This window comes from Pseudonaja textilis, chromosome 1, assembly GCF_049901715.1.
Source record: "Pseudonaja textilis isolate UNSWEBS1 chromosome 1, rPseTex1.2, whole genome shotgun sequence".
NCBI classification, from domain to species: Eukaryota; Metazoa; Chordata; class Lepidosauria; order Squamata; family Elapidae; genus Pseudonaja; species Pseudonaja textilis.
The window spans coordinates 155,693,168-155,717,910 of NC_141990.1; the positions used below are offsets into that span (position 1 = coordinate 155,693,168).

Consider the following 24,743-nt stretch of genomic DNA (forward strand, 5'->3'; position numbering starts at 1 on the left):
TGCTTTTTCAGACAGAACTGGACTTTCTTAGTTTCTTTTCCTTGAAAATGTTTCACTTCTCATCCAAGAAACTTCTTCAGTTCAGAAGCTTCTTCAGTTCAGAACTGAACTGAAGAAATAGAGATAGAAAGAAATGCAAGAAATAGCAAAACAATTTTATCTACAAATCTAACTGTTGGGGTGAGGAAGTTTCAAGAAAATGTATCACAATGTCACTTATTTTTTGCTTTCCCATTGTACAATAGTATTGTCTTTATATCTTACCTCTATCAAATTATCAGGAGACTGGATATATATTCCAGCTGGGGACAGAACTTCAGTATTGGAAAGGCCATCAGTGCCCACTAGTCCAATAATTGTATTGTGTCTTATTTTATTATTGCCATGCCACGCTCCTAAAAATAGAATTACAAATTAATAAATTATCACATAACAGCCTGCCTGCCTTCCTGCCTGCCTGCCTGCCTGTCTGCCTGCCTTCCTGCCCATCCATCTATCTGTCTATCTATCTATCCATCTATTTATCTATCTATCTATCTATCTATCATCTATCATCTATCTATCTTTTTTGCACCCACCCTATTATTCATGGCCCCAGCTGCTATGGATTTAGGCTTAATGAAGTGATGGAGAAATGGACTCTTCTGAGGACAACAGTAGGTAAGCTCAAGTCCCAATAGCAGCTGCATAGCTGCCAATCTGCTTGGTAAATAATTGCTCTTTAAAAAAAACTTTGCTGCAGGGAAGTGAAAGTAAATGTGGGTGAGTTGTAGTTAGAGATCAGACTTGGACCAGTATACGGAGCACTTTATTCTGCATTCTGGTAAAAGAAAGAGGGGTGTGCTGTGTGTTTGAGCATGTGCTGCTGTGTTTTACACACAAGTGTGCCTAAAGTTGCTGAGGCTGTACAAAGACTACTAACATGGTGTTGATCTGGTTAATTGATTTAGCTTATGTTAAAAGTACATTGTGCATGCTTTGTTGATGATGAGCTTTGTGGTGCATTTATAAATATCAAGACCTGTTTCGCATCCTTTAATAAGCCTTTGTTCTGTTGCTTGGTGTGTGTTGCTCTTCACTCAGTAATTGCTGCTGGCCTAGATCTGGTTATATAGTGTGCAAACATTTTTGTCCTGATCAAAATTCTTTTTTAGATGATTTTGATCTACTGGAGCATTACTGTTGTATCAAAATCATCATATTCTATATATATTTATGAAAGTGTCATTATAAGCAGCCAGCAGCAGTGCTTATCTTTAATAACTGTTGAAATCAGAAGAACAACAGATCCCATAGGAACGGAAACATCGTAAATTAAACTCAGATCTGTCTTCCTTTGACCGGATACTGCTGGCTTAGCTGGCTTCTCTATTCTCCAGGCTAAAGTGTTCCTAGTCAAGAAGCTTGATTACACAAATCCACTTTCACTTGGGGTTTTCCCCCTTACTGCAGCATGAATATGCCCTGGTAACATTTTTTTTTTGCCATATCTTTCATCTTATCCCCAGCCCATACTTGAAAAAGCTTACAGTTATCTTTGGCTGTTCCAGTTTTAAAGTAGGAATTTCCCAATTGTCTAGATATAGTTTTTATTAGGGATAAAACCTACAGCCAGTAAACTAGATGCAATGGTGATTGAAAACTATATCCAGTAAATGGAATGTAATTGCTGATTTAGTTGTGGTTTATTATCCCAGGCCTTTATAGCCCATTTAGGGACCTTCAGGGATATTCCTTCCCCTCTGGTTGCGGGGAACTGTTCTTCATGGTATTTGTGACTTGAGCTGTAGAAGAGACCAGGCAACTAGCTTCTTCAAAAGCATCAGTTTACATAATACCCAAACAATGCATTTGAAAATGCTCTTCAGGCCCTGTTTGGATTCCTGAGAGACACAGATCTGTTTGTTGTTTTATTTTATGTAGGTGTAATGGTCTTTATGTAAATTCTGGTTATCTGCTGCACAAAGGGTTGATTAAACCAAGGAAGAATCACCTGCATGGGCCAGCTTACGCTGCTAGTTCTTCCATCATTGACAGCATTTCATGTTTTTCAAGCTATACATTTTATTGTTGTTGTTGTTGTTTTTTACTTTGGTGCAGGAACAGTGCCTTTGGCTATTTCATTATGGCATTGGCTTTATTTGGTGAGGATACAATGGTTATGATGTTGTTACTGCACATCAGCCAATCACAATAATGTGTTTTTCATGGCTCTACACTGGTTTCCTCTGGTGCCATGAGCTGTCAGGTCAGAACTGGACTCCTTGGTCACTCACTACATTGCCCTTCTCTTGAAACACTAGTTGAAGACAGAATTCACTCATTATCATCACCTCCTTTGACCTGATTGCTGGTTGGTTGGTTGATTAGACTTGCTTGCTACCCATCTTGCCTAGAAGCAATACTGAGTAACTTATGAACACTAAACACTGATAAAACATTGAACAATAAAAATGCACAATAATAATTTACAATTAAGAAGATGGGGAGGAAGGGAGCAGGATGTGCATGGGAGAGTTGCGGCATGTCTTGCTCCATTGGCCATCTCCAATATCATGCATGCTGGTGGAGCCCCAGGTCAATTGGCAGAGCCAGGTCTTCAGGCCCCTAGGAAAGTTAGGAAGATGGGTGTGGATCTTGATTTATTTTTGGATATGTGATTAGCTTGTATTCACAAGATGAGGGATTGCAACAAAGAGGCACATCAGAAGTTCTCCATCCCACGAATTGCCCCACTCTTGCATTATATTTGTTGGACAGCTAGACAATAGCTCTACCTGCCATTCTAAGTTCTTACCTATACTTCTCCAAAGCTGCCCTTCTCATACAGGATCTTCTCTATGGTTGCCCTTACTTTGTGGTGCTCTCTTCCATTGAAATAAGTGCAGCCTCTAAATTGTCAGCATTTCATAAACAAATTAAATCTATACTGTTTCAGGGAGTCCTGAGCACCAGCTTTTTAATGAGGACACTAATTTGGTATTTGTGCTTTCAGTGTTATATTTCTGACATACACAACCACAGATCTTTAGGATTGGGAAGTAAGAAAACCCAAATAAATAAATAAATAAATAAATACATAAATACATACATACATACATACATACATACATACATATGTGCAAGAATGATTGATGGCTGATTTCCCATCAGCAGGCAAAATGGAAGAGTAAATAAAATCAGAATCTGTATTAATCCTTTTCTTTAACTTGCTCTCAATAGGCTAATGAGAACAGTAGCTTTTGTCAGTCCAGTTCCAGTTTTAAAATAGGGATTAGCCATGGGGATCATGGATTACACCAATACTTTTCTTTCAATTCAAAGACTAGTGGATAAAAATTTAATACAGCCATCTGGATCAACTCTTTGTCCAAAAAACTGATGGCTGCCATATGTTTATGTTTGCTTTATTGTTGGATTGCCATCTTGTGATTATTTTGCAGTTGTTTCGGTTAATTTTTTTATATGTTGTTTCTATTTTTGTAAGCATCTTAGAGTGAGAGGAAAGGGGGAGGGAGGGTGGGAGGGAGGGAGGGAAGGAAGGAAGGATTTTAGAAGAAATTTTTGTTCTATTTTGTGAGATCCAAATCTATTTTGTTTGATATGTCATACAAATTGAATGTACTCAATGTATGATATATTTTATTTATTTATTTATTTTATTTGGTTTGTCAATTGTCTTACAAGATAATAGGTATAAGTAAAAACATAGTTATGAATACATGGATACATATAAGAAAAATAAAAGAAACAATAGGACAGGGATGGTAGGCACGATGATGCGCTTATGAACACCCCCTACAGACCTCTTAGGAAAGGGGTGAGGTCAATAGTAGAAATAGTAGAAATTGATGAAGAGATTACAATGCTGGCATAGAAACCAGGAGTCTAGTTCTAGTCTAATTATATTTCTTATCAATATGAGTTATTCAATTTTCCATAAGATTTTTTTTATTCTATAAAAGGGGGTGAAATCCACAAGAAAACTAAAGCATTATGAGGAATTGAAGATTATGAGCAATTGAAGGTATATATGGATACCTCTCACAAAGCTACAATCAGGATGACTACATGTGAATGTATCTTTCATTTGAAGACAGTTCTACCAGTCTCTGATGCCTGGGGATTTACACATTTATGTTGTTTCAGAACCAGCTGCATATCTGTATAGTCACAAAATGCTATGTAAGACTGTTTGCTTCCAGAGCCAAGCTGGGTATTCTTGTCAATGCTTTGGACATACATTTTTCCAATGAGAACTTTACTTTCTTGGATTCATAACAACATAAATTCTCTCATATTCCATACAGCTTCAGTATCCTGTTACTATTTCAATCTATTTCAGTAGGGATTGTTTAGCTTTTATCTCTCCTTTTCTCAACACAACAACATGCAATTCCAGTTGTAGTATTGAGGAAGTGCCTATTCCAAATCAATAATACATGTTATCTTTTCATTATCACACCTCTTTGGAGCCATTGAATACAGGGAAAGAAAGTGGCTTGATGACTTTGTGGTTCACCCTACATAATGTTATGCGGAAATGAATTTGGGCATCAGGGGAAAGAGCCATAGCTAGAGAAATGATTAGGTAAGAGGCAGCTTAGCCCACAAAAGGGATGTTTTCTTGGGCTGCAAAGGGAGGAATTTACTATCAGACTTGCAAGATTCTATTAACTAATCCTACAATAAATTAGAATTAGTCCATCTAGTCATGCTTCCTGTCTGGATTATCTTGCTGGGCTGCCATCCTAAGTCAAAAGTGGTTAGATGTTCTGAAAAACTGAAAAATGCACCTATATCTGGTATGTATGGGAAAAGTGGGAATGGGAGTGGGAGTATTAACATGTTTCTTTTTATATGGAGTGGGTGATAGAGGACTTGTTATACAGAAGCTATGGCAGCATACGTGCTGACTGAATGCCATTTTGCACTCTCCTGTCACATAGCTGGGACATAAATTACTTTATGGTGATTTCTGCATTTTCTCAACATTTTGAAGTTGGCAGCTGTGAACATAACCAAAATCAAATTCAAAATGCATTGGAGGGGCTGGAGGATAAATGGAAGACGTTGTAGTTTAAAGGTATCTTAATATTAGTGCTCCCCACTGAGATAGTACAGGGTGGAGCACCCAAACATTTCCATTCTTAAAATCCCCCTCTTTGTTTGTATGTTTGTATCTGGAGACAGCACAAACATAGCTTCATCTCACCTCAGCTGAATTAGAAAAATAAAAAGAAAATACCAAGAATTATCCCATTCAGTGTTGAACTCAGGGGTTTCAGGCTGTGTCAAATGTGTCTTTTCATTTAGTGATTCATTTGATAGAGAGACTTCTGCCCTGTGGTATATTGTGCCAAAACATATCTGTGATACCACAGTACTCCTTTTTGGTTAATAGGCTGCTGACATGTGATGCTTACACATTTCATCCTTACTGAGTGCTTCACAAAAATGCCTTAAACACCTGTTAGCATGAAAACACCCGGTCATCCACTGAACCCTTATGAAAGCTTGGGAACCTGCTTTACTAATGACTTCTATTTTTCAGTTCTCTATTTTTTATACTGATGGAAATGTCATTTTTTTGTTTTTATATGAATGATGATTTTTCATTTGAAAATAAAATATCTGGAAATAGAATTGTAAAGCAAAGGTGTTGGGGAAATCCTAAGCAAAAAGAGTTTCTAAAATAATCCTTTTGGGCTGAAAAATTCTGCAAACCCTTTAACATTTTTTTAGTTCACTTACCTATTTTAATTCCATGGCCCATAATGTTGTAAAAAGTGTTATTTTCAATCTTGAAACCTGATATTCCTGATAGGCTAACTCCTTGAGCAAAAGAATCCAGTACAACACAATGTTGCATGTAAGAGTCTAAAAAAGCAAAATAAGAAATAGACTTAGATACAGACCAGCAAAACTGGAAAATGATGTTAAAAAATACTGATACTGAAATCATACTGGGAATGATTAGTATATTGATGATGAAAACAGAGGAATATTTATTAGCTGCCAGAATTTGGGGTGGGGGGGGAGGAAGCAATGACACTTTCATAACTTTTTCCAAACTTTTCCTATATAGAATTGAAATAAACATCTCAATTGGCAAGTAGAATTTATATGTCCAGAACTTTTCTAGAAGTAATCATCCTCAGTGATACTTTGATTGCACCCAGATGCAAAATAAATTAAAAATCCTGTTAAGAAAACATTTAAAGTAACATACACAATTGCCTCTAGAAATTAAAATGTCTTACTGGTCATTTGAGCATTTCCAACCACAGTCAGTGCACTGAAATGCTTTTGGAACGCTTGTCCTACATGATAGAACTGTACCCCTGCCAAATGTAGCACACTCTCTTCATCATAATAGGATTCCACAATGACAATAGCCCCCATGTCCTGAGACCCAGGTTTTCTCTCACTTCTCTTATAGAAGCACTTTGAGTTATCTGAAAAGTAGCAAGGGAGGTAGAAATTATTCAGAAGTAGAACTGAGATTATTCAAACATCCCAGAGAAGAGATGAGAATTTCAGCAAACCACAAAGGAAATATGCAATCATCAGACTTGAAGTAATACTTAATAGGAGCGGCAATCATTGTATGATATCCTTTAAGATGGAGGTTCCCAACCTCTGGGCCATGGACCAGTACCACTCCATGGCTTATTAGGTACTGGGCCACACAGCTCAGGTGAGCAGCGGGCAAGCAAGCAAAACCAAAACAGCAACCTGTCTGTGGAAAAACTGTTTTCCATTAAACTAGTCCATGGTGCTGTGCCAAAAGGCTGTTTTAAGCAATGTTTTTAGACAGTCTCTTGTATCAGTGTTACTGTCACTCACTCATAAAAACATTAAATGTAGAAAGTAAACCATACCTCATCTACTGCAAACGTATTTCAGCTATAAGAATCCAATAGACTGTTTAATGTACTCCACATATGTCTCAAAAATTTACATGAACATAAATTATTCCCTTCTTGATTAAAGAGTACATTGTAAAACAGCAAATCCAGTGTTCATATATATTAACATTCTCTTCCACAGTCTTTGAAATGAGCTCTTATTTAAATAGCGTTTCATTTTTTTCTGCATGTTGATTTATATTTATTATAATATCTCAAAATACTTTTTTAAAATATTCTTTCCCTCTAAAACTGGGGAAGAAGGGGTGTGTGCATGAATCACATTAGTACATTAATCTAAAGTACAAAATTATATTCTGAAAATGCCTACTACATTTAATTGCTCCATCACTTCCCATTTGAAGCAAACAGAAAATGCCTCAGTTCAATCTGCTTAATATTTCAATATTTCAACTGAAAAGAGGATTTTGGGGAGGTGGGGAGCCTGTAGAAGAAGTAAAGTGGGAAGGGTCTTTGAAATAGTGATAAAAACCTAGGATGTTAAAAACCACAATGTTCTGCTCACTTATTTACTTCCATTGTGCATGGGTGTTCTTCCTCACTCACCTCCTGAAATAGCTGCTGCTTTACAGAGTCGCAGATGGGAAACTTTTTCACTTGTGACATTTCCTTGGATGACTAGATTCCTACTCAGCAATGCCACAACAGCTCTAAAAGCAAGATGCTCTTCAACAACCTGCTTCTCAGTAACAATGTAAGAATACCTATGGGATACATAACAATAAATACTGCTAGTTCTACCAAATTGTGTCAATGCTTCCATCAATTTTAAAATGCCAGAAATAAGCTGAATTGAAGGCAGAATTTAGCCTTAATACAGGGCTGTCAAACTCCCGACCCATGGGCCAGATGACTCATGCACTGGCCATGCCCACTCCCAGTTTAGCAAAGGGGGAAAAAGTCCCGATACATCACGTGATGCTGCCATGAGGATGTGAGTTTGGCACCCCTGCCTTAATACATCCTCTGTCATCAGCACTGAATCCCCTTTCTGTGATGAGTACTTAATCAGCACAGACCTGCAGTTGTCTGTATATGTCACAGTTCCAGCTGGAATATAATTGTAGCAATGCAGACCCACAATTGTATGAATTTCATCCCATGAGCCTTGCCAATGCAACACTGCCAACTCAGGCATGATTACCTTAGTGGAGATGTAATGTAGAGTTCTGTACCATTTATTTCCTTAATGGTAAGAATTTCCTTTTTCTTTTGAGCACCTTCAAAACTTCCTCCGCATACAACAACTTCATCTCCAGGTTTCCAATCCACAAAGTCCATTAAGTCCAATTTTGTGTCATTAGAGTATGCTGCTGATTTCAAATATGTGACTAATGATTTTGGGACACAGCCTGAAATATTAAATAAGATTCACATATGAGGAAAAAGACTGAAATTTTTAATGAATATTAAGCACGGCCACAGCCACAATCAAATCTGTAGTGTTTAAAAACAAAATGAGAATAATGTATGGATTAAGAACTCACCTTTTTCTCATTCTTAAGTTTTTAATATAATACTGTCATCTTGCTAGTACTTATAGGTGAAAAATAGTAAACATTTTCATTATGTAATCTTTCATTTCATTAAAGTGGAATGAAAAATTGATGTTTTATAAGGTCCCAGGGAAGAACAGGGGTTACAACCTTGACAATACTTTTTATCAAAAAAGAGCTATCGTCTGCAAATCAAAGTAAGGGCATTAACTAAGCCCTGTAAAACATCCCCAACATAATATAATGCTCTGGAGAAAATGTTAAGTCAATCCTAATACAAGGACTGTCACAACAACATCCGGTTTGAATTCCATAACTAAAAATGTTTGGCCAACCAATTATTTTCTTGCATTGTCTCCAAAATCTAGAACATACAATTAAAAATATTTTTCTTTTTTTTCAGCTCAGAGAAGAAAATAATATCTCCTGTGATGTTGGCCCTACTGATGTGCTATTCCCAGTAGCACACAGGCAATGTGAAGATTGCTTTTAACAATACTTCCAGTGGCAAAATGAATAGCATATATTCACAACAGAAGCCTGACTAAATTCCAGCAGGAATGATTTCCATATGTACAGCATGCAATAAGGAAAATACAAATATTAATACTATGCTCCTTCCCTCCATCGATCTGTCTGTCTGTCTGTCTATCTATCTATCTATCTATCTATCTATCTATCTATCTATCTATCTATCTATCTATCTATCTTTCTATGACATCCCAATGAACATTTCATCCTTTTGAAGTCACTATGGCTAGTTGTGAACACTTCTGTTCATCCAAAGCCTAAATAAAATACTGAAAACACCAGGCTCAGGACTGAACCTTATAGCACACCACTTAGCCTCTCATTGAGGGATAATTTCATATAATCATTCTCATAAAAGTCAGTTTAAAATATTAAGGGAGTTTTTCAAAGTGTATTTTATGCAGAACTTCATCAACATAATACTTCAATGATATTCAACACTGTATTATGCATCTTTGTATTGTTATAATCCAAAACACAGCATTGGATCCAAGGAGGCTATCAATTAAATTCTCACCTGAGGAAGAAAACTAGACAGGAAGTGCAATTGGACATATAGATTTATTGGTTAAGTCAAAAAGACTCGAGTGACAGGTCACCATATATATTGAATTGGGATGGACATTCAGGTGTGAGGATAGCAAGATAGTGGTAACCATTGGTAACATATCTAGAGCAAATCAACTAATACTCAAAAGAGCATTTCAGATATGTTATTAGAATAACAGTGAAGTTTACCCCTGGTGGCGCAGGGTGGTTAGAATGCAGTATTGCAGCCTAAGTCTGCCCACAGCTTAGAATTTGATCTTGAAGGGGCTTGAGGTTGACTCAACCTTCCATGTTTTCAACGTTGGTTCAATGAGAATCCACATTGTTGGGGGCCATATGTTGACATTTGTAAACCGCTCAGAGAGTGCTGTAAAGTACTATGGTAGGGCAGTATATAAGTGCTATTGCTATTATTTTCCAGATGAAATAAATGACTATTTCAAGACCAGCTAAAGATATGTCTCTTGAGACTAATGTCATAATGTTAAGGTACCTTGGAGGGATTTTTAGCACAGCCCCTTCCCATGCCAGCATTATTAGAGTTTCTAGGAATGCCTGAAATGAAACATTCCTCCAAGAAGGGAGAGAGCTTATAATTTCTCTCCAGCCTCAGAGAAAACAGATATTCCATTATAAAATAAGGCTACCTGACAAGTTAACTGAACTAAAGCCAAAGAGGTGGTCTAAAATAAGCATATATGATGCCCAAAGAACTAAATATGCATCAGATAAATAGAATAAAATGAGTGGAAGGGCCTTTTATAATATTAATAATAATCCTTACTTTACACTGATTTAGAATAAAAGGCATTTTGCACACATCATGTTATCTTTATAACAATCTTGTTATACTAATTCTGTTGATCCTGCTTTAAATTGCTGCAGGGCCAGCCAGCCCTACTATTAGGCACATAGTGATAGCTGAGTTGGACAAATGATTCTGGATGTCACGAAAAGGAAGCACATTGTTTATCATTTAATAAAATATGTATATATTTTTCCTGCTAAAGAAAGATACTTGTGGGAGTTTCTCATAAGTGCCAGAATTAATTACTCAGTTAAAGATATTATATATTGTGACTTGAGGAGAAGGTCACCATTTGTTATTCTACCTCAGGCAGTAAAATGTCTTGGTCTGGCCCTGAATTTCTTCAGAATAAATATTCTTACCCTTATTTCACATATTCTGTAAATGTTGTATATATTTGTGAGGCTACTGATTTCATCTAAATATCTGATTTAACATAAATGAAGTACATTGATCCAATGTCCCTTCCCCCGCCTCCAACTCAGCCACCACTCATCACTCAGGCAACTGAGCAATCATAACTGCTCCTTCTATTTTGTAGAGTATAAAGGAAATAAAGATTGCAATCTAAAATTTCATCTGGAAACATGCAGTAAATCAGCACTTTTCAAACACAAATTCTTCATAAAATTAGCATTATATTAAAAATTAACCACTAGGAGTCTGGATCTTATAGTACAAGAACCCTGCCACACCAAGATACCAAGATACTCAGCAAAGTATTTGCAACTAAGATTCAATCAACTTTCCTCTGGTTGTTCTTAAGTCTGCACTACTATTACTGTCATCAATCCTTATCACCCATCCCCTCCCACTTGTGACTGTATGACTGTAACTTTGTCGCTTGTATCCTTACGATTTATATTGACTGTTTCCTAGTATGATTTGATTGCTTATTGTACCCTATGACTATCATTAAGTGTCGTACCTTATGATTCTCGACTCCTGACGAATGTATCTTTTCTTTTATGTATACTGAGAGTATTTGCACCAAGACCAGTGGTGGGAGTCAAATTTTTTTACTACCGGTTCTGTGGGCATGGCTTGGTGGGTATGGCAGGGGAAGGATACTGTAAAATCTCCAGTCAGAGGTGGTATTTGCTGGTTCTCTGAACTACTCAAAATTTCCACTACTGGTTCTCCAGAACTGGCCAGAACCTGCTGAATACCACCTCTGACCAAGACAAATTCCTTGTGTGTCCAACCACACTTGGCCAATAAAGAATTCTATTCTATTCTACAGCTGCAAAACACTTGGTGCACTATGTTGCCCATATTTATGAGACTCAGGGGCTCACACAGAGAATCTTGAGCCAAACATTGCAAAGCTCATGCTAATGAATTGCAAATGGCAGAGAATATAAGCCAATGAGTGATCACTTTCTCTCTCAAATTTGGCATTCACTAATCTTATTGCCCCTTCCCCTAAGTGCTTTGATCACTCCTTAATTAGATTCTCCCTTCATTGTAAAAAAAAATGCAATACATTTCCAATACCTCCCTCCCCATTCAGTAAAATCCAGGGGTGTCAAACTTACATCATCACGTGATGTATCAGGACTTTTTCCCCCTTCGCTAAACCAAGCGTGAGTATGGCCCGTGTGTGACGCATCCATCTGCAGGCTGGGAGTTTGACAGCCCTGGTATAATTCATTCATTTTTCTGCATTTCTTTGGATTTTATCCCATTATCTTAATTGGCAATTTTGGCATCTTTTCAGAGGCAATATTTTGTAACAATTAACAAATGCACAGAAAAGTTCAAATGGTGCAAGGTGAACTCTGTTGGTAGTGGAGGGGAGGTTGCTTCTCTGCAGACTGCAAAGCAACTTTTGTGTACATCAACGAAACAAACCTGTAAAGATTTCCGGACTTCTCCACAATTGATCAAAACTCAGCTAAAAGCAAGGAAACAGCAAAGTATACCTCCAATTACAGAAAATGTATCCAAAAAAATTGGATACACTCACTTAAATGCTCAGTGACTGATGGCAAGGTAAAAGAAAAAGGACCTTGTTTTCTCAGGCTAACAAGAAATATATATATATATATATATATATATATATATATATATATATATATATATATATATATATATATGGATCTTTGGTTGTTCGGGTTTTCTCCGCGTAAGATTTGAAGTATCTAGGCAACGCTTTCGATGAAGTCTCATTCATCATCTTCAGGCTTCTGTCTCCGGCTCTGTGCTTCTCAGAGTAATGTGAGATTGCAGCTGCTTCCTCCTTTTAACTGCCAGTGGGGTGGGACTTGATTGGGTGGGGGCTTGGCTGTGTTCTGATTGGGTGCGGTGTGTTCTCATTGGTAGGGGGTTTGGCTGTGTTCTGATTGGTTGGGGGTTAGCCGTGTTCTGATTGGTTGGAGGCATGTTCTGTTCAGGTGGGGGCTTGGTTGTGCTCAGGTTAGTCTTAGTTGCTGGGGATTTGAGCTGGTGAGTTGTGATCTTGCTGTTTGGCTTCGAGTTCGTGGTCCTTCTGCATCTTCATAGTGGGTGTCGGTTTGCTTCATGTATGGCTCGGAGGGGTTTGAAGTGGGTAGTGATGCAGCTGCCGCAGCTTCTGGTCCATGGTCCATATATATATATATATATATTGTTGTTGAGTTTTCTCCGTAAGATTCGAGTATCTAGGCAACATTTCGATGAAGTCTCATTCATCATCTTCAGGCTTCTGTCTTCGGCTCTTGCTTCTCAGACTCTTGCTTCACTCTGAGAAGCAAGAGCCAAGACAGAAGCCTGAAGATGATGAATGAGACTTCATCGAAACGTTGCTTCAGATACTCAATCTTACGCGGAGAAAACCCAACAACCAAAGATCCACATACAAATACCCAGAACCTCAGAAAACACACACACACACACACACACACACACACACACACACACACATATATATATATATATATATATATATATATATATATATATATATATAAATTTGAAACAGTTTGTGAAGAGCCAATAGTAAGCTGCAGCTTGTATCATACACTGATGGTGTAATGAGCTGCTCCAGACTGGAGATATTGTACAGACGAATTATTTCTCAAAATACAATCATTAAATAATATATCTATACCATATATTATCTCAATCTCAATCAGAATGCAGCTGGAAGGGACCTTGGAGGTCTTCTAGTCCAGCCCCCTGCTCAAGCAGGAGACCCTATACCATTTCAGATAAGTGGCTGTCCAGTAAAACCTCTAGTGATGAAGCACCTACAACTTCTGGAGGCAAGCTGTTCCACTGGCTAATTGTCCTCACTGTTAGGAAGTTTCTCCTGAGTTCCAGGTTGCTTCTTTCCTTGATTAGTTTCCATCCATAGTTTCTTATCCTGCCTACAGGTGCTTTGGTAAATAAGTTGACCCCCTCTTCTTTGTGGCAACCTCTCAAATACTGGAATACTGCTAACATATCACAGCTAGTCATTCTTTTCTCTGGACTAGCCAAATCCTGCAATCCTGTTCTTCATATGTTTTAGTCTACACAGGCCTTTAAACATCTTAGTTGCTCTTGTTTGCACTTTTTCTAAAGTCTCAATATCTTTTTTATAAAGTGGTGAGCAAAACTAGAGGCAGTATCCCAGGTGTGGCCTTACTAAGGCTTTATAAAGCGATACTAATACTAGAATACTAACACTTAATCTTTATTAATTGTAGAAATAGTCCAGAGTGAAAATGACATACTATCAACTTTCTAAATTGTCACAGGTTAATTCACTTTGGTGGGTTAACAAAAAATAATGTTGCATTTGCACAAACCTTCCCTGCCATTTTAATTATGCTCAAATTGCTCTGAAGGAGCCTCCATGTAATTCCACCTCTTTAAAACAAATTGGGTTTCTTCCAGAACTTCAAATTGGCACTCATTCCAGCAAAAATTGGCACTGCAAATAAAGATGATCATATTTAAAGAACTGAGGAATTAAAAGGACTTGAGAGAGAGATGTTTGTTCTGACAGTTTTCAAGACGATGGTCCCACCATAACCTAAAATAGCTTGGAAGCAAAATAATTACTACAGTTTATTCATGAGTAGTTAACAAATATGATAGCACTATAGAGTGGAAAAAATAAAGCTATCAGCCACAAAGTTTATCTAATACTTAGATTTCTAACAAAAGAAAGGTTGCTAGAACAAAAACTCAATAAATTAAATGTATAATTATGTTTTTAGCAAAAAGTCTACAGCTGGAAATATTCCCAAGTATTAAAAGGTGGTTGTATAATATAATACTTCAATTGTTTAATTCATTTTCTAAATTATCAACTGACCACTGATTGGGAGAACAACTTCTCTATAATCAAAAGGCTATTTATATCAATGATACCAGAATGCGAAACTTTAACATGAGGCCTAAAATGGACAAAAACAAGTTTCTTGGGTTATACAATAAATACTATAAGACACACTACTGCTTTATGTAATACTGTATTGAATGCAAAACAGTAAGCTCACTTCATATCAACAACTCTTTTCAGTAACAACCCTGTACTATAACCAGATTTTTTTTTCTTTTTCTCAGCATGAATGGCAATCCAAAACCATAAAAGAAATAGAAAGCATTAAAGAAGGAGAAAAAGGAAAAAAATGGTAGAGTGTAATATCCAAAGGAAAAAAAATGAATATAACTTTACATTTAGTATTTCTGGCATAGATAATCTATCAATAAAACATAATTATTGTACTTAATCAATTGTGATCAGATTCGAGGACATTTATCTTTCACCATAGTTTTCAAACCTATGATACCTTTTCAATTTTGTAAGACAGAGAAAGTTTCTATAGCTTTAAGAATCAATGCAATCCAATAAAAGATATGTTTTAATTTTCCAATGTTTTTAATAACAAACACAGCATCGAATAGTATAAACTGGGTCAATTTCATATGTTGCATCCACTTATCCTCAAGATCAATTTTTGATGAGTTTCCTCATTTAAAAGGAATTTAAAAGTTCCAAGGAGATTCACCAAGTTGAAATTTAAAATCATCTTCAAGACACCCTGTTGTGCTTAGAATATATGATTCAACTTCAATGACAAAGATTTGTTTGTTATTAAATGAAAATATAGAGTATTCTACAAATGTTTTTAATAATCAGTGTGGAAGTTGGAAAGTATAAGCCTCTAGGACACATTGATCTGCCAGAAATTATTGGGCATGATACAGATCTACGTTGCCACATATAACTAAATTGTACAAGCACACAAAACAATGAACCCTTAAAATCAGGTGATACATGAAGAAGCACAGAAGATTCAGTTAAAAAGTGCATTTTAGCAGCACTTACTTACTTTCCAAGATTTTGTCTCTCAAGGATGTTGAATTGATTAATGAGCAGAAAAAAGGAATGGAAGGCGTAGAACAAATTGAACATGAGTAAACTGAGATTAATAATATCAAGGTATCAAGCTTTACAACTATTAAATTTTACCTTTAAGGCTACATGCTATTTTAGAAATTCTACTCTCTGGCATATCATCCTTTACCAAGTTCCCAATAACCCCAAAGGACAGATTTATATGCAATAGTGCAATAGCGTTTATGCTGATGCTATTCACTAAAACTCACACGTCAAAACTGTGCAAGTTCTTTCAGAGACCCAACCAGTCTGGATCAATTTTGATAGAAAGGACAAAACTATGGACAAGGCCACAGAGCTAGTTTTCTCTTTGGAAACTTGTCAGGAGCGGGTTTTTTAGGGAATACATATGAACAGTGCCAGAGACATTGATAAATTTCCCTTCTGAAACAATCAATAAAAAAACCTTCCATTCTGTTCAGGCTTCTCTTGTGGACACAAGGGTCATAATTACCTTGTCAAAAATTCAAGTTACCCCAGCTGACTGAGAACCCCTTTAACTGTGACGTTGATTGGCATGCAGTTTATGGGTGGTGTGCCATGACTGGCAGGGGAGCTGGGTGAAGCCAAAGGCAACTGTGAAAATTCTCCATTTACTCTGACCACCTGAATGCCAAACTACCATTCAGAGAGAATTCTGGGAAAACCCAGAGTCATATTAACATATCAAACAGAGAAGCTGACACATTATTAAACAATCAGATTCAACCAACGCTATGGAACAATTCCTGCAAAATTTACTGATTGAAAGGGGGAATAAGTGGGAGTTATACTCCATTCTGTCTACTCAGAGACAGCTAAAAACATTTCAAAAGCTTGTTTGTGTAATGAATGATTTCAGTGTGTGCTTAGCTACAACTATTTCAGAAATACAAAAATGTTGTCAAACACTTCAATTTGTTTTATTCTATAAACAATGGGTAGCTCAATGTGTTTGGATTTGATGTAAGAAGCATGAAGGTGCAAAATAAGTGTTCTCTTTTTTATCTTATTTCGAGAGTGGCGTGTGTGTGTTTCCACTATGGATTATATACTTTCGTTGAAATTTAATTGTATACAGTACACACAGTGGAATTGTGCTCGGACTGCATATAATTCTGCAGCAAGCCCAAGATTTGCGGCATCATTGCTAAAGCACTGAAAACCAAGAAACATTTCCAATAATGTCTCATTGTTTTCTGTTCCTCAGCTTCCTAACAGCTGTTTTGATTTCCCACTTTCTAGCCACAGCTGAAGACATTGCAACCAATGGATAAAACTATTCTGAAAACAAAGTTTTTTAAAGCAGTGGTCACCAACCGGTGGGCTGCGGCCCACTGATGGTCCGTGAGAAAATTTTGGTGGGCCACAGCGCACCCGTGTCTGCAACATGGGTGATACCAGCAGCGGATGGACTGATGCATGCAGGGAGGGAGGGTAGCATGCGGGAAATCGCAGCATCATAGCCCTTCCAGGGTATTCCCTCGCCTACAAGGGGGTGGGGGTGGGGGGGAAAGGAACCTCTGAACTGGTGCTGGGTGTGGGAATCTGATGTCCAGAGGCTGACCAGCCATGAGCTGAAGACCAGGTGGCTGGCGGGGAGATGGGGCAATCTTGCAGTCTCCCTCGCAAACCCGTGTCATGGCTGCTGCCTCCTGACTCAGCGCTTCGAGGAAGCTGAGCAGCAACGGGAAAAGCGCGGACCTCCTGAGCCATAGGAAGTGGCTGCCAGCAATGCCCTCAGATGAAGATGTTGTGAGGGGGAAGCTTGACCCCCTCTTCCTCCTCGCCAGAAGCACTCACATGCCCAGTGGGAAGGGGGAGGCTGGGCAGGTGCCAGAGGAGTAGTGAGTGCTTTATGTGTGAGCGCTTCTGGTGAGGAGGAAGAGAAGCTCCTGAGGGGAGGGGTCGAGCCTCTCCTTCACAACATCTTCACCTGAGGGCATTACTGGCAGCCACTCTGCCTCCTCGATGTGTGGAGGCAGGAGGTAACACCAGTTCAGAGGTTCCTTTCTCCCCACCTCCACCCCATTGCAGGCCAGGGAACGCCCAGGAAGGGCTCCAATGCCATGATCTCCCACATGTATCAGTCCATCTGGCACTGGTATCAGCCCTGTTGCCCCACCTCCCTGCCAGCCATCTGGTCTTCAGCAAGTGGCTCATCGGCCTCTGGACATCAAATTCTCACCACTCAGCACCAATTCAGAGGTTCCTTTCCCCCCACCCCCGGGGACAGAGAGTGGGGGAAAAGAAAGAGAGAGAGAGAAAGAGAAAGAGGGAGAAAGGGAGAAAGAGAGAGGAGGGAGGGAAAGAGACAGAGAGAAAGAGGGAAGAAGGGAAAAAGAGGGGGAAGGAGGGAGGGAAAGAGAGAAGAGAGAGAGAGAGAGAGAGAGAGAGAGAGAGAGAGAGAGAGAGAGAGAGGAGATCCTGGTGTTTTTGTTTTCTGTGGGAAACGGGTCCAAATGCCTCTCTGAGTATTTAAGGTTGCAGAAACAGGCAACCAAGCTAAGTGCCTGAAGGACCCCATCCCGTCAGTGGGAGTCCAGGCACTTCAGCAAGCAGCATGCTAGATTCATATTAGGTGTCTGTGGAATTAAAAATTATGAATGTTGTGGTCCCTGAGCTCCAGAAGGTTGGCAACCTCCGTTTTAAAGTACAAAAGCACAACAAATTATGTTCATTATGGAAATAAGTCCATTCGAGACAAATGGTTCTCTCTACCAAGGATTGTGTTTGTATCTGTGTGTTGTGTGTGTGTGTATACACAAACATACACAGGTAGAACTAGAATCAAATACTGCAATCTACCCCATAAAAGAATTCTTCCTTTTCACTGCTCCAGACTAGCCAAAGCTATGAATTCATGGCTAGGGAATGGCTGTCAGGAAGAATTATAAAAACCCCACCTTATTTCTGTACCATTCCTGTGCCCTTCCTTTGCTGCTTGGAATTAGGGCTAGACAGTTCATTGTTGGGAGTGGATTAGAGATCTGAACCTGAGCATTTTATAGAGACATAGTAAAATAAAAAAATAGGAGAGTAAGAAGTTGTTCATTCTCTCTGTTTGAAATATCAGGTATAGAACAAGAAAAAAAAAAGTCAATTTCACAGCATACATTCCCCAATACTACAGTCCAGCCAAGAGTCCTTATTATAAATCATATAGGTTTTGAAGAAGCCAGTTCCTTTTTATTCCAATTAGCATGCAGCCCTCACCTAACATCAAAACATTCTGTGTATCCTGGAATTTAAAATTCAGAATTCTTTCTAGTGAACAAAAATATCTAGGACAGATGTAGGCAGCTTTGTTCTCTCAAGTACCTGTATGGTATACAGGGTAAGAGCCGAACAATCATTTCTCTTTCTGTAATCCTCCTATTTCTCTTATTGTTTATTAAGGTATTAAATTTCTATGCCACCCATCTCACTAATAAAGTGACTCTGTGTGGTTTACAATATAATAAAAAGTTAAAAAGGGCTAAACACAATTAAATTAGAATAAAAAGATTAAAAGTTAAGAAACAAGATGATGGACAATCTGAGGGTGAAAATCTTCTCTACCCCGCCAGCCACACCCACTGTAGCAGGCCCCTAATGGGAGCCCTGGCCAGGCAGAAGAGCCAAGTTTTTAGGCTCTTCTGGAAGGCCAAGAGTTTGGGGATGGACCTCATCCTCTGAGGGGAAAACATTCCAGAGGGCAGGGACCACAGCAGAAAAGGCTCTTGCCATCTGAAATTCTTTGGCTGACAGGATCCAAAGTAGGCCCTTTCCACTGAAATGGGGGTGGGGGGCAGGTTAGTCCCATCAGGATAAAGTAGTTCCTCATATATTCTCATTCACTTTCTAATAGATCTCTCTCTCTCTCTCTCTCTCTCTCTCTCTCTCTCTCTCTCTCTCACTATCTCTTTTCTCTCTCGTAGAAAACTACAGAGGAATGGAGGCTCCTTCTTAGCTGAGAACTCAACTAATATATTGTAGTGGGCTCTCAATAACCTGTCCACAGCCATAGTTTCACTCCATGTATGTACATACTGTACATACGAAGCCAAGCTTAGGCTACATAAAAAAATTTGTGGTGCCTGGTGCCCTAAGCACATGCTTAATGGTTAATACACCACTGTCCATTTGATAGCAAAAACTTTTCTACATACAGTAACTCACCATGCATGGACAGGGTTCCATTTCTCACAGCCAGAAATTTTGCTCCATATGGGGAAAACACTTCAGAATAGGCACTTCCATGAAGATGGATATGGGCAACGTCACAGAATGGCTTCCTGGGAGATCCAACCTGAAGTTCTCCTCCATCAGACACAAGGATGGAATGAGCGTGAAGTTCTAGGGGACCAGGGCCAATAAACACCAGCTTGCCACCTAAAGTGATCAACAATAACAGTAACCATAAACAGTCATAAGATGCAAGATCATTCACAGAGTAGTAAAGTCTTGATTATTATGATTTTCAGTGAAGAAAGTAAAGTTGGTTCCCTAAAACTGGAGAACATCTTCTCAATGTAACTTTAGAAGAAAAAATGGTAGTAAAAAAGATAACCAAATGTTCTGATTCTAGTGTCGTCCCCCCACCCCCCACGACGTTAGCTTACTTTCTCCTTCTAATATAAAATCATATCATCATAGGGTTATCAAAAGGCTGGCCTTTAAAATAATTTTATTTATTGCTCTAAACTTTAAGACATTATCTTCTGTATTGTATTTATCCAAGCTTGGAAATTTTGCCACATTAAATTTGAGCTCCTATAGGTTTCCCTGAACATTCCAGAATGATGCCTTTCTGTGATTTACTTCTCTGAAAAAGTAATTCATTTGTACTGTTTTTCCTCTATTCTTTGGCTTCAAAACCTGTCTATTTTGCTCCTACAGTTGTTTTCACTATTTTGCTCCTACAGTTGTTTTCACTATGACTGATGGTCTATAGATAACTTTCTTTGTTTCAGTTTCTGTTCCAACTCTGTTTTCCATTTTCTTGGGATTCTGAATTGCTGTGGCAATCCATATGCTGGGAAAGCAACATGCTAATTCCCTTTCAGAAAGTTAATGATTGTTTGCTCATCATTGGCAAGCACACAAAAATGTTTCTATCTGCTTAAGAATGTAACAACCATGCTGAGCAAATTGATCCACAATGAGAATTAAGCAAAGTTTCCCTAAATTAGTGTCTCAAAGAAGCTCTTCTCAGAGAGGAAGATTCACTCTATGTCACACTTCAGTAGAAAGATCTTCAAATTTCTTCCTAGCCATAGTTGTGAACACACATTTTTTAACATGTACCTAGGGATGGAAGACCTCTGACAACAGCTGACACAGCCAATGTCAATGCATGTGATAAAGTACAATCATAAATATACTTTTCAAGTGATATTAAAAATCTAATTTCTTTTTTCCCCAGTGGGCACTTTTTTTCTCACTGTCATTTTTGAAAAAGCCAGACATTACTAAAGAGAAAGCTAATGCCTGAGTGATAAAGATATCCATAAAGTAGGATAGAAAGAATTGCTATGACAGGTAAAGATTACATTCCAGTCTGTTAAGCTAATTATAACATTTTTCAGAGTTTACAGGCATTTCTATCTAAACAAGTAAATGACATATAATGTGTCTCAACTGCCAGCCTTCTGAACTCATCCCTTTCTGCACTTTATTAATTTATAATAAATATGTAGCTTTTACTCTACAAGGATAATACACACATACACACAACCTGCTTTCTTTTTTTTTTATAGCACTTGCTCTGTTTCCCATGAACAGAAAATAATAAATGCTGATTAACCGAAGTATTTGGCTCCAACCTTTCTTACTGTTTATTATGACTACTCAAGAAGGCAAGGAATAACTGTCAGGTTATCCTGAAAAATAAAAATGAACTCTACTTACAGTAATTACAATGGTCTTCCAACCAAACTAAATATATATAAATATAAATTCGAGTATATCACTTTGGTACAATAAGAAGAAAGAAATTTTCCATCATCTTTCTTCTTTGAAGGAAGGAGATTAAAATAAACATTCCAGAACTTCCCAGAAGATATCAAATCTAGGCATACTATCAGAGAAGATTTACCTTGGATTGTAACAGCATTTGATCATTTGATAGTACGGGAATAGACCAAGATGAATTCTCTGCTGCCTAGAATCCATGCAGCATCAATGAAGCCCTAGCAGGAAATGCATAGTATCCCTGGAAAGGCATAGGTAATGGGACAGCAAATCTAGCTATCCCTTCTTCCATTCAGTCTTTGTTTTCTCATTCATGTCATTTTGGCATCACTGACACGGTACATATTTATGCTGCTTATAATAACCAAATATACACAAAATATATCAGCAGGCAACTGCAATGCCCTTTTGATTCTACTGAAAGTTTAGTCAAATTAGTCTGCCTTTCTTTCTTTCTTTCTTTCTTTCTTTCTTTCTTTCTTTCTTTCTTTCTTTCTCTCTCTCTCTCTCTCTCTCTCTCTCTCTCCTTCCTTCCTTCCTTCCTTCCTTCCTTCCTTCCTTCCTTCCTTCCTTCCTTCCTTCCTTCCTTCCTCTTTCTTTCTTTCCTAAGAAGGAAAAAACCCACTTTTAGAAATTTGCTTTTAAAAATCCATTGTATAGTGCAAGATGAAGAGATGAGATGAGGCAGTCTCTCTCTAAGGGAATGTAGTCCAAGAAAAGTTTCTTCTGTATAGAATGCTTATAGAAGAGCTATGGATCATAAGAGTAAGGTCTTCCATCAGATATCCATGGAAATATAAACTGAATATAAACTGTTTGGAACAATTGCAAAGAGAGAGGAATTGAAAGAGAAGCCTAACAATATAATTTAGACACGTGAACTTCCAGTGAAATATTCAGTGTCATTCCTGTTATAGGACTTTATAAATCTAGTTATGGGAATTTCAGAGAAAGTAAAAACAATCAAGGAACCACCAAGACCACTCCCACCAACAATGACAGGGAATATGAAATTCCATTGGAATATAAAATGAGAGCAAACTCCAGCTCCCTTCTCGCACTGATGATGTTTCCTAGTTTGGTAGTGAAATGTGTACAAAAAAGACACCCAAGCTCAGAGAATGCCAAGGACCTTAAAGTAAAGACAACATGATGCAAATGTCAGCATTCCAACCAAACTCTCCATCCCGAATTCGGCACTCAAAGACAAAGTCCATCCAAGTAAGAATTTATCAGAGAAGTCATATTGACGAATCTGAATTCCTGCATTTCCCCCTGCTAAATTAAACTCACATCCAACCCCCTTTCTGATGACCCACAAGTCACCCTTTGCAATCCACCTCCACTCTGAACTCCCACCAAGTCCAGTCACTCCCCTCCAAAACTCCAGAGACTCGGCCTTGAGCTCTGGTGAAAGAATGTTGTTGGAGATATCCTCCCTTCTCACTTTGCTATCCAATTCCCATGGATACCCATCCTCCCTTGTGGCAGCTGCAAATCTGAAGAAAGATGGATAGGGGCTGACAGCAAATTTGTCTGCCAACCTATGAAAGCATTGCACACCTCCCATTAGAAATACCAGCATACCACCACCCAGTCCAACATCGTAGCCTAGTTGAAGGCAGTCCCTATAAAGCCTTGCATTACAATGAGTCAAAGTGTTTTTTTTAAATCAATCACACATTCATAATGCAATAACAGTATCAATTCCAGATCCCAATTCATCAAGCATTTAAACGGGTGCTGCATTTTTAATATGTTAGAGTTCTCTCATTAGGATTAATGAAACTCAATGTGTGCTTAAAGTCAAGCAGCGTATGAAAGCACTTTTCTGGATCAAAGCCTTCTTCCCACTCAGAGTTGCATGGAGGCAGCTGCTTGAGCATTCTCAGTCAGAAATCAACTCCCCAAACTGATGCCGGTGCTGCTTGGCCATCTGCATGTGTGCCCATCTGTTCTGATGGCATGTGTGCTCTCCTGCAAGCTGCTTGGACTCTTCCCTGAGAGGGCCAGTGCCAAGCCATGGTGATTTAATCAGCAGCTTGAATAGAGCATCTTGTTTGGAGTAAAACTGCTCCACGTGAACCAAACCAAAGCAGCATTGTGTTTGCTGCACTTCATCGATTGTGGCTAGGTTTGCCAAAGAAAGCAAGTGCCAGAGTAGAAGGAAGGTTATGACCATTGCATACAGGCATTTGTGGATGGCAGGAACAGCAGCAATGGTAACAGCTGCTGTGGAAACCTATTTTTACTTATGGGGACTTTTTTACAGCCTTCAGAGGGACAGAAAGTCGAATAAGACCAACCACCATGGCAGTTGATACTTCTTTGATTAATGGAGCTACGAGATCTAGTCTCATTTTGAAGTGGAAGCGTGGGGACTTAAAGTGACAAAAAGACAATGGAGCAAATGGAAGCCACAGTCACAAGCCATAGGTCCACTTTGTGACTGTCACACATTCTGCATTTAGAAGCATGCCAGGACCATTTAAAACAGTGCCGAATAAGGTTAAGACAAGTGGTAGTAATTCCTCAACAAAAGCCAATCTTGAAAGCATTTTGCTTTTCAGATCAAAGTTTACATGAGCATTTTTATAATTCATGGAACCTTTTTTTGTGTGGTGTCCTGAAAAATATAAATATAATACAGCTATATATAGTAATATTGATATACCGTAGTTTGGCAACTAAAGAGAGGAAGGAAAAGTTCTGTTCCAAGCAGCAGTTTATTTCCAAATTAGCCGCAGATGAAAACAAAAGAGCTAATTTCAAAAATGATTTTACACTTTCATTTATTAAAATATCCCTCTCTAAAATAATAGAGGTGGAAGCAACTTACATGCACAAACACATTACATGCCAAATTCTGACTTATCACAGTCTCTCCGTGATGAGTTAAGCCATCAATAGCAGTTTCTTCTACATGCATTTCTCTCTGTATTATTATCCACTGTTTTGATCTGCTGCAGTGTTATCTGTCACTTTTTAAAAAAAAAGGTAGGCTAAAAGGTTTTATTATTCTTTCAAGCTCAAATGAAACCCTTCTAAGGCAATGAACAGCATTGTTTTCCATAAAAGTAAATGAACTAGCAAGACACTGTGCAGCCTTTCTGCTAGGC

The 24,743-nt window shown here is 38.2% G+C and overlaps 1 protein-coding gene across 1 annotated transcript in view; it reads right to left on the reverse strand.

Moving 5' to 3' along the window:
- Positions 1 to 24,743, reverse strand: part of PKHD1 (PKHD1 ciliary IPT domain containing fibrocystin/polyductin) — a 256,453-nt gene that overhangs the window by 133,686 nt on the left and 98,024 nt on the right. Inside the window, exons 31-36 of the mRNA XM_087922428.1 lie at positions 19,831 to 20,043; positions 8,077 to 8,284; positions 7,479 to 7,636; positions 6,264 to 6,458; positions 5,755 to 5,880; positions 265 to 395 (exon numbers count right to left, since the gene is read on the reverse strand). Coding sequence (XP_087778554.1) covers positions 265 to 395; positions 5,755 to 5,880; positions 6,264 to 6,458; positions 7,479 to 7,636; positions 8,077 to 8,284; positions 19,831 to 20,043 — 1,031 coding nt within the window. The remainder of the gene's footprint in view (positions 1 to 264; positions 396 to 5,754; positions 5,881 to 6,263; positions 6,459 to 7,478; positions 7,637 to 8,076; positions 8,285 to 19,830; positions 20,044 to 24,743) is intronic.